The sequence below is a fragment of the Mus pahari genome, chromosome 1, assembly GCF_900095145.1.
Source record: "Mus pahari chromosome 1, PAHARI_EIJ_v1.1, whole genome shotgun sequence".
NCBI classification, from domain to species: Eukaryota; Metazoa; Chordata; class Mammalia; order Rodentia; family Muridae; genus Mus; species Mus pahari.
In genome coordinates, this window is record NC_034590.1 from 95,953,169 (window position 1) to 95,966,447 (window position 13,279).

General features: G+C 46.7%; 1 protein-coding gene across 2 annotated transcripts; it reads left to right on the forward strand.

Annotated features, from left to right (window-relative positions):
* Positions 1 to 8,721: 8,721 nt before the first annotated feature.
* On the forward strand, positions 8,722 to 12,046 carry Tufm (Tu translation elongation factor, mitochondrial). Of its 2 annotated transcripts, none has more exons than XM_029540192.1 (10): positions 8,722 to 8,864; positions 8,967 to 9,161; positions 9,632 to 9,798; positions 10,018 to 10,122; positions 10,205 to 10,369; positions 10,488 to 10,620; positions 10,704 to 10,724; positions 10,922 to 11,073; positions 11,164 to 11,283; positions 11,713 to 12,046. In XM_029540192.1, the coding sequence occupies exons 1-10, from the start codon at positions 8,822 to 8,824 to the stop codon at positions 11,884 to 11,886; spliced, it is 1,275 nt and encodes a 424-aa protein (XP_029396052.1). In that variant the 5' UTR covers positions 8,722 to 8,821; the 3' UTR covers positions 11,887 to 12,046. The 2 variants fall into 2 exon arrangements, with proteins under 2 accessions (XP_029396052.1, XP_021059755.1); XM_021204096.2 differs by having other exon boundaries at positions 8,723 to 8,864; positions 10,704 to 10,808.
* Positions 12,047 to 13,279: the final 1,233 nt, after the last annotated feature.

Here is a 13,279-nt window from a genome sequence, read left to right on the forward strand (position 1 = left end):
GCCTCTATTCCCACTGTTGGCCGATTAGGTCATCTTCTGCTACAAATGCAGCTAGAAACACAAACCCAGGGGGTACTAGTTAGTTCCTGTTGTTGTTCCCAGTCTTTTGTTTTTAAAAGATAAAAAAAAAATTACATTCCATATCTGTGTGGTTTCTATATATAGATGGTCTGCTGCAAGGGTACCAAGAGCTCCTAACTACTGAGCCCTCTCCAGAACTGTGGCTTAGCCAGTCTTAACTCACCCAGCGTGTAACACAGCACAGGGCATCAGCTCAGGGTTTCCTTTGTCAGGTCTTCATTGCCAGGATCATCTACCTCTTTTTCCATTTTAAAGGAAGAGGCAAACGGAGGAATCCCTTCCCTGCAATTGTTTCCCACACCCTCCCTCTAGCTTACCTAGTCATCAACCTGGATAGACAGAGTTCAAGAGCACAAAAGGGCAAATGGCAGGCTGGAGAGATGGCTCAGTTGTTAAGAGCACTGACTGCTCTTCCAGAGGTCCTGAGTTCAATTCCCAGCAACCACATGGTGGTTCACAACCATCTGTAATGGGATCCAATGCCCTCTTCTGCTGTGCCTGAAGACAATAACAGTGTACTCACATACATATAATAAATAAATCTGTTTTTTTTTTTTTTAAAAAAAAAAAAGGGCAAATGGCTGTTGATAAGTTTGAGTATGTTCTGTGTAAACTGTCCGGCCTTTTGGGAGTGGGGCAGGGTCAGAGTTAGGATCAGACCCAGGGCCAGGAACACGTTGGATGTTTTACCACTGAGCTACTTCCCAGAACTCAGAGTTTTTGAAGTGATTGAAATAGTCTGATATTGGGCTGGTGAGATGGCTCAGATGGTAAGAGCACCCGACTGCTCTTCCGAAGGTGCAGAGTTCAAATCCCAGCAACCACATGGTGGCTCATAACCATCCATAACAAGATCTGATGCCCTCTTCTGGAGTGTCTGAANACAGCTACAGTGTACTTACATATAATAAATAAATAAATCTTTAAAAAAAAAAAAAAAGATATGTCTACACGGGCTGGTGAGATGGCTCAGTGGGTAAGAGCACCCGACTGCTCTTCNNAANGTCCNGAGTTCAAATCCCAGCAACCACATGGTGGCTCANAACCATCNNTAACAAGATCTGATGCCCTCTTCTGGAGTGTCTGAATACAGCTACAGTGTACTTACATATAATAAATAAATAAATCTTTAAAAAAAAATTTTCCCTTTAAAAAAAAAAAACTGCTTGTGGACGTTGTACATCGTGGTGCGCACTAGGCTCCGCACCACGATGTACAACGTCCACAAGCAGCTCTGTGTAGCCCTGGCTGTCCTGGAACTCACTTTGTAGACCAGGCTGGCCTGGAATTCAGAAATCTGTCTGCCTCTGCCTCCTGAGTGCTGGGATCAAAGGCGTGCGCCACCATGCCCGGCTAAAAAAATTTTTTTTTAATTTCATGTATGTGTGTACACTGTCACTGTCTTCAGACACACCAGAAGAGGGCATCAGACCCCATTACAGATGGTTGTAAGCCACCATGTGGTTGCTGGGAATTGAACTCAGGACCTCTGGAAGAGCAGTCAGTGCTCTTAACCACTGAGACACCTCTCCAGCCTGCGCTTGTGTTTTTAGGGCAGAAGCCTCCAGTAGCATACATGAGCAATAGATACTGAGCTAAGCAAGATGGCTCATGCTTATTATCCTTGAACTGAGGAGGCTGATGTACAAAGAGCGAAGTGAGTTTGAAGCCAGCCTGGGCTACATAGTGACTTTTAGGCCAGCTTGGACTATGGAGTGAGAACCCCTGTCTTCAGAAAGTAGAGCCAGGCATAGTGGCACACAGGTTTAATCCCAGCATTCTGGAAGCAGAGGCAGTCAGATATCTGTGGGTTGAAGATCAACCTGGTCTACCCAGAAATGTCTGGGTGAACCAGGCATGCATAGTAAGACCCTGTCTTGAAAATAAATAAATAGGGCTGGAAAGATGGCTCAAAAATTGAGAGTAGTTGTTTTTCTTGCAGAAGACTTGAGTTCAATTCCTGGCACATACAAGGTGGCTCATAATCAACTATAATTCCAGTTCTACATACATACACTCAGGCACACACATAGAATAAATATTAAAAGATAAAATAGCCACGTGTGCTGGTACACATATTTAATGCCAGCAGAGGCAGAGACAGATGCCTGTGTTTTTGAGACAAGGTCTACACAGTGAGTCCTACATCTGGCCCAGAACTCACTATGTAGACTGGAACTCACAAAGATCTGGCTGTCTCTGGCTTCCGAGTGCGGAGATTAGAGGTGTTCAACACTGTGTTAAAGTTCCATTTGCTTAGTGTGTCTGAGCACAAGGTTCCATAGACATCAGGGAACAACTCTGAAGGTCAGTTCTCTCCTTCCACCACGTGGGCCTTGAGGATTAACTTAAGTTGTCAAGTTTGGCAGTTGGCACCTTTACTAGCTGAGCCATCTTGTCAGCTCAACTTTAGGTATTTAGGTGTCGACTCCTGGGTCCCTATTTTATGGCCTAGCTCTCAAATAGCCTGAGTTATAATATTTGAGCCAGGTATGATGGCTCACACCTGTAATCCCAGCACTTGAGAGGCTCATACAGAAAGATCAAGGTAAGTTTGAGGCCAGCCTGGGCTACATAGTGACTTTTAGGCCAGCTGAGACTGTAGAGTGAGACCATCTCTCTAAAATAAATAAAATGAGGGCCAGAGAACAAAAAAAGAAAATAAAAAGAAAAAAAAGAAAAAACAAACAAACAAACAAAACAATAAGTGAGGGCCAGAGAGGTGGCTCAGTGGTTGAGAGCACTGGGTGCTCTTCCAGAAGAGCTGGGTTCAATTCCCAGCCCCCATGTAGCAGCTCCAACTGTCTGTAAATACAGTTCCAGAGAATGTGACATCCTCTTCTGTCCTATTGGAGCCTGAGGTACACACATAGTACAGAAGTACAGACAGACAGACAGGCAAAACCCACACACATAAAAATAAATAACCCAGTCAATTATGATGCACATAGCTTTAATCCCAGCACTTGGGAGGCAGAGGCAGGCAGATTTCTGAGTTCGAGGCCAGTCTACAGAGTGAGTTCCAGGACAGCCAGGACTACACAGAGAAACCCTGTCTCAAAAAAAAAAAAATTCAGGGGCTGGTGAGATGGCTCAGTGGGTAAGAGCACCCGACTGCTCTTCCAAAGGTCCAGAGTTCAAATCCCAGCAACCACATGGTGGNTCANAACCATCTGTAACAAGATCTGATGTCCTCTTCTGGAGTGTCTGAAGACAGCTACAGTGTACTTACATATAATAAATAAATAAATCTTTAAAAAAAAATTCAGCCCAGGCTAACATTAAGACCCTATCCCAAATCAGTAATACCCACATTGGATAGTTCATAACTATGTATGACTTTAGTTCCATGAGAAGTAAACTAGACTCTTAGGATACCTGCACATACTTGCATATCCATGTTCACTGGAGGACTATGCATGAAAGTTCAGTTATGGCACCAACAATCCTGGTGTCTACCAACAAAGGGATGGATAAAGGAAATGCACTATGGGCGGGACAGCTGACCACCATGGACCCAGGTTTAATCCCCAGTCCCCACACTGGGGCTCTATAACTAGAGTTCCGGGAGGACTGGCATCCTCTTCTGATCCCCAAGGCTGCTACACACTCATGTGATGGAAAAACTCACACGAACATAGAAAATGTGTATGTGATGAGGGCTGGAGAGATGGCATGGGATGCTCTTCCAAAGGACTTGGTGACTCCCAGCACTGACCTCCACGTGGCAGGTCACAACAGTCCATACATCCAATTCCAGTGGATTGGAAACCCTCCTTTGGCCTCTGTGAGCAATGAAGAGTTTAGCCATAAAGAGCAAAGTTATATTGTTTTCAGGAAAATGCTTATAACTGGAAAGAAGTGAATTAACTCTCAGAAAGACAAATAGCTGGTGTTGGTCTCCTGGGTCCTAGATTATACAAAGATGCACAAATAGAGCTGATGGCTTGAACTAGAAGTGAAACAGAGGTGACTGGGAAGGACAAGGGCTGGAAATGCTCACAGTACTCTAGCTATACGAAAATGTCCTTAGGGCTGGGTGTGATCCTCCACCACTTGGGAAGCAGAGGCAGACAGATCTCTGTGAGTTCAAAGCCAGCCTATCCTATCTACAAAAAGAGTTCTAGGCCAGCCAGGAGTACACAATGAGACCTTGTCTCAATGAATGAAGAAAGAGGGTTGGGATTTAAAAAAAAAAAAAAAGTGGGCTGCCAGGCATGGTAGAACACGCCTTTAATCCCAGCACACTTGGGAGGCAGAGGCAGGCAGATTTCTGAGTTTGAGAGCCAGCATGCTCTACAAAGTGAGTTCCAGGACAGCCAAGGCTACACAGAGAAACTCTGTCTTGAAAAACCAAAATAAAATAAAATAAAAGTGGGCTTGGGCTGAAGAGATGGCTCAGTGGTTAAGAGCACTGACTGCTTTTCCAAAGGTCCTGAGTTCAAATCCCAGCAACCATCATGACAATTTGTGACCAACCCACCTTAAATGACAACAAACATCCATCATCCATCCATTGACCAAAAGCCAACATCCCACATCTCATGAATGAGGGTATTGTTTTCCTAAAGATTGTTTCCTGCGGTCAGAAAGCAATAGCATTATTGGGAGGGGGGCTAAGAAAATTTAGGTATTGGCCAAGTCCTAGAAAAGCTAACTATCATTTGCTGTCTAGACTCTGTGTGATAGAAAGTGAAGGGATTAACTGAAGTCCTGGCTGGAACAGTCTGTGAGCCTGGACCACCATAGATAGCTAGGCGTTTTGAAGTTGTTCTGGATGCAGATTTTTGAGAGAACAGCTTCTGAGGCAGCCTGTGAGGAGGCTGGACCGCCTGGGCTACTTGTCTTGTCGTCATCAGTGTCTGGTCCTTTTCTGTTGTTATCAATTGTATGATGTATTAACATATATACATACTTTAATTTTCCAACCTCTACAAAATGAAACATATAATCTAGTGATATTTCTCTAAGGTGTCATTATCAAATATAATCTGTTTTCTTAACTCAGTTTATCTAACATTTCTATGGGCTGCTATTCTGCTTTCTTGTCACAAGGTGGCGGTATAGACTTCAGATTAGACTCCTCTGAAGTTTTGTTGTTTTGTTCAAAGGATCATTCCATCTCTCTGTTCTATCTGTTCTATCTAGCATTCAATTTTCCACTCCTCTCTTTATCTAGGTCTGTTTTATTCTGATCTTTCTTAAAGAGGATATATAAAATTGTGAACACTACTGACAATTATTTCTGTGCTGATAATCGAAACAAAATTATATGGGATCCAAAGGCATTACCATTGTGACCTCCATTTTAAACAGAAAACAATTTCTTTTCTTCTTCTTCTTCTTCTTCTTCTTCTTCTTCTTCTTCTTCTTCTTCTTCTTCTTCTTCTTCTTCTTCTTCTTCTTTGTTTTTTTTTTCGAGACAGGGTTTCTCTGTGTAGCCCTGGCTGTCCTGGAACTCACTTTGTTGACCAGGCTGGCCTTGAACTCAGAAATCTGCCTGCCTCTGCCTGCCAAGTGCTAAAATAATTTCTTCTTAATCACTAACTCTCTCCTTCCTTCAGAGACTTTAGCTTTTACGCACATTTACAAACTATCTTTATTTGTATCCCCTTTGCTCTCCTTTCTTTGGAGACTATTCACATTTACAGAACATTTTTCTTTATTTCCCTTTCTCTCTCTTTCCTTTGGAGACTTTATACAGATTTACCGAACATTTTTATTTATTTATCTTTCTTCTTCCTTCGGAGACTTTACTTTTTATATTCAAACTCAGTATTTCTTTCTACGACCGTCTCTGTTCAGTTTCTTTTCCCTTTTACTGTTTTCGGATTTAATTCATCACCCTTTCAGAAGTCTGGGACTTCAGCCTTTTAGTCTGGACTTGGATATCTGCTTGCTGGCCCTGGTGCTCTTCTGCGGCTCAGCTAGCACCCGGCACTGATTGCCCGCTCCGCCCCTCGGCTCGGTCTAGCGGGTTACCCTACGGGTTCCGCCTAGTGCCAGCCCTGGACAAGCCTCTCCAACCGACTATGCTTCGTGGCTGCAGGCTTTTCCTAAGGGCGCCCGCCCCGCCTCAGCTCCAGGAAGGTGGAGCCTGCAGCTGCACCAGGATGCGCAGACCTGAATTGGGCTGCAGTCTCTGGGAAGTTATTCTAGCTGGACCATGGCTCAGTCTCCCCCTCCGCGCCTGGGAAGTGCCCTGTTCTCTATCTGGCAGCCCGCTTTGCTGCTCAGCAGGGGTTTTTAGGGGAACCACCCTCAGCCTGTAGCCTTTCTGGATTTCCCACTCCCACCGTGCGCCTGCTTCAGAGACTGTCACTGGGAAACCGCCTTGCTTCAGGAGGTACTTGTTCCCAGCCTTCCATCCACGACTTTTGCAGGCTCTAAGCTCTGACTTCTAGCTCCATTTTCAATGCACCAATTATCACCAGACTCTCTCTAACTGCCAGCCACCCAAGTAATGACACATAGACCATTTATTAATTATAAAAGCTTGGATTTAGCGAGCTTGTTCCCAACTAGATCGTAAATGAAATTAAATCTTAAATTAACCCGTTTATACTAATCTATGTTCTACCACGTGGCCCATTACCTCTCCTCCATACCAGTACCTGCTTCCTCCTCCACGGCGGCTGGGTAATGAAACTGGGTAGCAAATCTCCCGCCCAGAGTTCTCTCTCGGAGTTCCTAGCTCTGCCCAGAAGTCTAGCCTATACTCTCCTGCTTTGCCTTAGACCTTTCAGTTCAGTATTAAGCCAGTGAGAAGGTAAAGGAGTTGCTTACAAAACGCTGAGAATACCTTTCCACGCTGCAAACGGTGTCTACCACAGAGCTAAATAATAGATTGTTTGGGGTGGGGGGGTGGAAGGCCATTCTATTTCAAGATCATCTTCCAAAAAATGTCAATGATTCTGCACACACACAAAAAAACCCTTCTGTTGTTTTTTCAAAACAGGGTTTCTCTGTGTAGCCCTGGCTGTCCCGGAACTCACTATGTAGACCAGGCTGGCCTCGAACTCAGAAATCTGCCTGCCTCTGCCTCCTGAGCACTGGGATTAAAGGCGTGCGCCACCAGGCCCGGCTCCTCTCTTTTTCTTTTCTTTTCTTTTCTTTTCTTTCTTTTTTTTTTTTTTNTTTTTTTCTTTTTTTTTTTTGAGACAGGGTTTCTCTGTATAGCCCTGGCTGTCCTGGAACTCACTTTGTAGACCAGGCTGACCTTGAACTCAGAAATCCACCTGCCTCTGCCTCCTGAGTGCTGGGATTAAAGGCGTGGGCCACCACTGCCCAGCCTGGATTCTTTCGATAAAAAAAGATCACAAAGACTGAGGGGGTCTAGCACAAGATCCTAGTAACACTTTGTTGTCCTTTATCTTTGCCTTTTCAGAGTTTCAATCTGTGCTCAGGATTTAGGACTGGATTTCCTGCTGCAGTGTCTTAAGGGCTGGGATCACAAGTGTGTACCTGTATCTCGCTCCACTTGATTTTTAGAAGAGATGTGATGTAGCTTATTTGTGCCTAGATATCTCTCTAGGAATGGAATTAGGGAATCTACAGCATTTGGAAAAGATACTGTCAATTAAGCTGATAGGGTAAATTTTAGAAAGAAAGTCAGAGTTCAGCTTCTATTATTTGTGAGAGTTGAAGCTGTGTGAAAAGATGAATGTGACAGTTAAAAGTCATTACTACACTTACACTTATTCATTATGGGGCTGGAGAGATTGCTCAGTGGTTAGGAACACTGACTACTCTTCTGAAGGTCCTGAATTCAAATTCCACCAACCACATGGTGGCTCGCAACCATCTGTGACCAAATTTGGCGCCCTCTTCTGGAGTGTCTGAAGACAGCTACAGTGTACTTAAATATAATAAATAAATCTTTAAAAAAACAAAAACAAAACAAAACACTTATTCATTAGGGAACAAACATTTGCTGGGTATTCAACCACAGCAGGTTACTAGACACTTCCTGGTCTGCATCTTCAATGTCACGTGAACAAAATAAGGGAGTAACTAATAGTAAAAAAAACTTCTCTGGACAAGGCTATGCACACCTTTAATCCCAGCACTGAGACAGAACTGGAAAACCGGCCTGGTCTACATAGCGAGTTCCAGGGCAGCCAAGGAGACCTTGTCTCGCAAGGAAGGAGGGAAGAAGGAAGAAAAAGGAAAGAAACTGCTTGTCAAGCGTCCAAAGGACTATTGGGGGAGGAGGGTTTGACTTCGAAATGTTAGAAAGCACAGGAATGTTAGAAAGCACAGCAAGAGATATGGGGGCGGTTATTTAATGGCCAAGGACTTCCCGGGACTCCATCCCTGACTCTAGTTAATTTTGCGTCTCACAGGCTGGGAGATCTTCCCTCTGGACCGAACCCAGGCGGAGCTAATGCCTGTCACAAACCAACCCAAGCCCGCTGCCCTGGAAACCACAACACCCATAAGCCTTCGGGGGCGCTCATGCATTGGGGCGCTCCGCATTTTCCTCCTAAAGCGGCCCCCTCAGGCTGAACTGTGGAAATTCCCCATCATCCCCCTCGAGACACCAGACACCTCCTCTTCCGCTCCATGCCCGGATATCAGTGGCCGTGGCCATAGAAACTGTCTGCTAGAGATTCCCAAACTTGCTGTCCCGACCCTCATTTCCGCCGGAAGTGATCTGCAGTCTCAAGTGCCCGTCCTTCCCTGCACGCGCGGGCTCCGGGTGCCTGGGTCCCGGTCCCGGTCACCGAGTACTACCACAATGGCGGCAGCCACTCTATTGCGAGCGACGCCCCGCTTCAGCGGTGAGGGGGCGGATTGGACGCAGGCAGCCCGGAGACGCGAGGGGCGCGGAGGGTAGCTGGGTTCGGATCCACTCCCTGACTCCCAAGTGCCTTTCCCCGCAGGTCTCTGCGCCAGCCCGACCCCATTTCTACAAGGTCGGCTGCGGCCGCTGAAGGCTCCGGCATCTCCCTTCTTGTGTCGCGGCCTAGCTGTGGAGGCCAAGAAGACTTACGTACGCGACAAGCCCCATGTGAATGTGGGTACCATCGGGCATGTGGACCATGGCAAGACCACCCTGACTGCGGCTATCACGAAAAGTGAGTAGGATTGGGTTGGGTTTGGGGGCGTCCGGCAATGCCCTGTCAGCGGGAAGGGCCAGAACTAGGGAGTAGGGTGGATGTCTCGTAGTCCGCTGAACTTTAGCCTGGCGCCAAGAGACACTTCGGACGAGGGGTGGTTTGGAAGATGCAGGAGACAGGTTTCCCTGTGCAGGAAGATCTCTGTGAAGCATAAAATGAAACTGTGAATGGTTTCCATCCAGTGTGGAGTGGTCTGTAAGAGATGCTGTCAGCGAAGGATTGGAAGCGTCTGTGACGAGCAGACAGACACCTTAGGAAATCCATTTTGTTGCTCACTGTCTTCCAAAGTTATCTTTCCTAGAATTACTTGAGATTTTAGAGAGATTTATCCTTCCAGATTGTTTATGTAGGAGGGACTCAGGCGTGTGCCCCAGCCTTGTCTGTAGCTCTGAACCTGAGTTGAGAGGTGTGTTCTCTTCCTCCGGTAGTTCTAGCCGAGGGAGGTGGAGCTAAGTTCAAGAAGTACGAGGAGATAGACAATGCCCCAGAGGAGCGAGCTCGGGGCATCACCATCAATGCAGCCCATGTGGAGTATAGCACTGCTGCCCGACACTATGCCCACACAGACTGCCCTGGTCATGCAGATTATGTTAAGGTGAGGGTTGCTGGGGACAGCCAGTACCTGCTTCAGTGGAGGTGTGAGGGGCGGAGGTTATAAAATAGTGGCGGTGTTTGAATATAAGAACAAGGATTTGTGGCCATGGCTGTGGGTGGTGAGGACATGGCAGAGAGATGGGGGATCTTCACAGCTACCTCTAGTTAGAGGATGCATGTTGTCCTTTAACTAAGCTGACCTTCTTCCTCTTCCACCCAGAATATGATCACAGGCACTGCCCCTCTGGATGGCTGCATCCTGGTGGTGGCAGCTAATGATGGCCCCATGCCCCAGACCCGAGAGCACTTACTGCTAGCTAAACAGGTACTGGGATCGGAGTGGGATGGGCATCAGTGAGACGTTGGATGGCTCAGGAGAGTTGCTCAGTCTCTTCTCTCGCCTGCAGATTGGGGTAGAACATGTTGTGGTGTATGTGAACAAGGCAGACGCTGTCCAGGACTCAGAGATGGTGGAGTTAGTCGAGCTGGAGATCCGGGAGCTGCTCACCGAGTTTGGCTATAAAGGAGAGGAAACCCCAGTCATCGTAGGCTCGGCTCTCTGTGCCCTTGAGGTGAACATGGCATGGGCTCCTGTTGGTAGAGGACGGAGTAGAACTTTGCTCTTTGCTTGGAAACTTAGCATCCTGTGATGGGAACAGAAGTTTCAGGGTCTTGTCATGTCTCCATCAGCAACGTGACCCTGAGCTAGGTGTGAAGTCAGTGCAGAAGCTTCTGGATGCCGTGGACACTTACATCCCAGTACCCACCCGGGACCTGGAGAAGCCCTTTCTGCTCCCTGTGGAGTCAGTTTACTCTATTCCTGGTAAGGCCCACGCTCACTTACACCCCTCCTCATAGGGGCCATATAACCCTGGGTGCCCGATAACCCATCCTGTTTCTTTCCAGGCCGGGGCACAGTGGTGACAGGTACACTAGAGCGTGGCATTTTGAAGAAAGGAGATGAGTGTGAGTTGCTGGGACATAACAAGAACATTCGCACTGTGGTGACAGGTATGAGAAGATTTCAGATCCAAGGGCATGGTCAGGATGATCCTTTTTCCCATGTAGATCTTATACCTTCTTTCTGCCTCAGACTCTCTTCTCTCCTGTCTTCTTCCTTGTAGGCATTGAGATGTTCCACAAGAGTCTGGAGAGGGCTGAGGCAGGGGATAACCTGGGTGCTCTGGTCCGAGGCTTAAAGCGCGAAGATTTGAGGCGTGGCTTGGTCATGGTCAAGCCAGGCTCCATCCAGCCCCACCAGAAGGTGGAGGCCCAGGTAAGGGCTCCAGGGCTGAGTCAAGTTTCCCTTGCATAGAAGCAGGACTTGTAGCTAAGCCATTCCATCCTTACTGCTTCTCTCCTCTAGGTTTATATCCTCAGCAAGGAGGAGGGTGGTCGCCACAAACCCTTTGTATCTCATTTCATGCCCGTCATGTTCTCCCTGACCTGGGACATGGCCTGTCGAGTCATCTTGCCTCCAGGGAAGGTATGTTGAGGCTGGGGGGATATAAATGGAATAGAACTGGGCTGTGGTGGCCCATGACACTAATCTTAGCCACTTGGAGGCAGAGGCATGTGAATCTCTTGAGTTCAAGGCTGGTATAGTATACAGAGCTAGTTCCAGATCAGTGAGGGGTACACAGCGAAATCCTGTCTCAAACAGATGTGTTTTATTTAGATTTATGAAACATGAAGGGCTCCGGAAAATCCTGTTGACTAAAACTGCGTAATACCAAATTCCCGATTATGGTCCCTTTACTTTTTCCATGCTGTTTGCTTGTACCTAGCAGCTAGATGAAACTTCCCAGATTCCTCAGCCTGTTGTGTTTTCCCACGGTTTGGATCCCGAGGGTGCCAGTAGTTTAAGGTACACAGTGAAAGTTTCCTGATTGCCTTGCGCTTCTCCTTCTATTAGGAACTTGCCATGCCTGGAGAGGACCTCAAGCTTAGTCTAATCTTGCGGCAGCCCATGATCTTAGAGAAAGGCCAACGTTTCACCTTGAGGGATGGCAACAAGACCATTGGCACTGGCCTTGTCACTGATGTACCAGCCATGACCGAGGAGGACAAGAACATCAAATGGAGCTGAGTCTGGACTTCTGCTCAGGTTGTTGAGCCTCAAGCTGCCCTGGTCAGCATTCCCACTTGTGGACACAGGCTGCATCCAGGCAGGGTATACCTCTGGACATTTCTCCTGCTCACAGGAGTGGCCAGCCAGGGGAGGGAGACAAATAAAACTGTCCCATGGATAACTCAGCCTGTGTCTTGTGCCTTCTGTGTGGATGTGGAGAAGCACTGGATTAGGAGTACTGCAAAGCCATCTGAGTTTCCCTAGCATCACATCCATTTCTGGCATACAGGGCAGACAGGTTCAGGCTCAAAGCCATTGTCAGTGCTGCGACTTGAGAAAAGGTACCCAATTCAGTGAGCTTTGTGTGACTTTACAGCAAAATACAACTGCTGTTTTCCCAGATTGGGAACATGTTTGGTTGTCATTTGGAGCCACCATGGGCTCAGCTCTGATGCTGATCATTTCTTTTGCTCTTCTGTGTCTACTAGGTTAATGGCTGGCTTTTGTGTTAAACTTGTATCACTCGTATTGTGTGCTTGGTCAACACTGCTTCCAAGCAAAGACTTTTGAGGGCTAAAGAGTTTATCTCAATGGTAGAACATTTGCCTTAGCTTCCTGGGCTCAATTCCTGGCACCAAATATATAACTAACCCCCACCAAAAAAAAAACCCCAAACCATAGCTGGCCTATAAGGAGCTGATAGGATATATGGGAAAACCACAGAATCATCTAGGGCAATTACTGATGTCATAAAAATTTTGAGGTACCTACCCAAAAGTGACAAACTCGAATCTTCCCATGAGTGTTTAAGGACAGGAATGGCTGGCTAGCAGTACTCTCCACATACTGAACGCCTCATGGCTTTCCAGCTTCCCCTGCTGCTTCCCTGTGCCATCTGTCCTGAGGGCAGTTTTAGACTATCAACCTCACTTGTTACCCTGTCCCTCTCTCTCACCCAATACTGTCATGCCCAAATTCTGCTCTCAACACAGCACATGTTCTCTGTATTATGGTCCAAAGGTCCTGCAGCCCATTAAGGACTATCCCAGTCCTTGGAAAGCTCAGATTACAAAACTCCAAACTACCTCCTATGGAAGGGAAAAATTAGTACTTTTAAGAATTAAACCCGGGCTGGTGAGATGGCTCAGTGGGTAAGAGTACCTGACTGCTCTTCTGAAGGTCTGAGTTCAAATCCCAGCAACCACATGGTGGCTCATAACCATCTGTAACAAGATCTGACGCCCTCTTCCGGAGTGTCTGAGGACAGCTACAGTGTACTTATATATAATAAATAAATAAATCTTAAAAAAGAAAAAAAAAAAAATTAAACCCAAAGCCGGGCGTGGTGGCGCTTGCCTTTAATCCCAGCACTTGGGAAGCAGAGGCAGGTGGATTTCTGAGTTCAAGGCCA

Coding starts and splice junctions, on each gene's coding strand:
- Tufm (XM_021204096.2), top strand. CDS start 8,822: ATGGCGGCAGCCACTCTATTGCGAGCGACGCCCCGCTTCAGCG. Junction 9,162..9,631: donor GACTGCGGCTATCACGAAAA/GTGAGTAGGATT, acceptor TTCCTCCGGTAG/TTCTAGCCGAGGGAGGTGGA. Junction 11,074..11,163: donor ACCAGAAGGTGGAGGCCCAG/GTAAGGGCTCCA, acceptor TCTCTCCTCTAG/GTTTATATCCTCAGCAAGGA.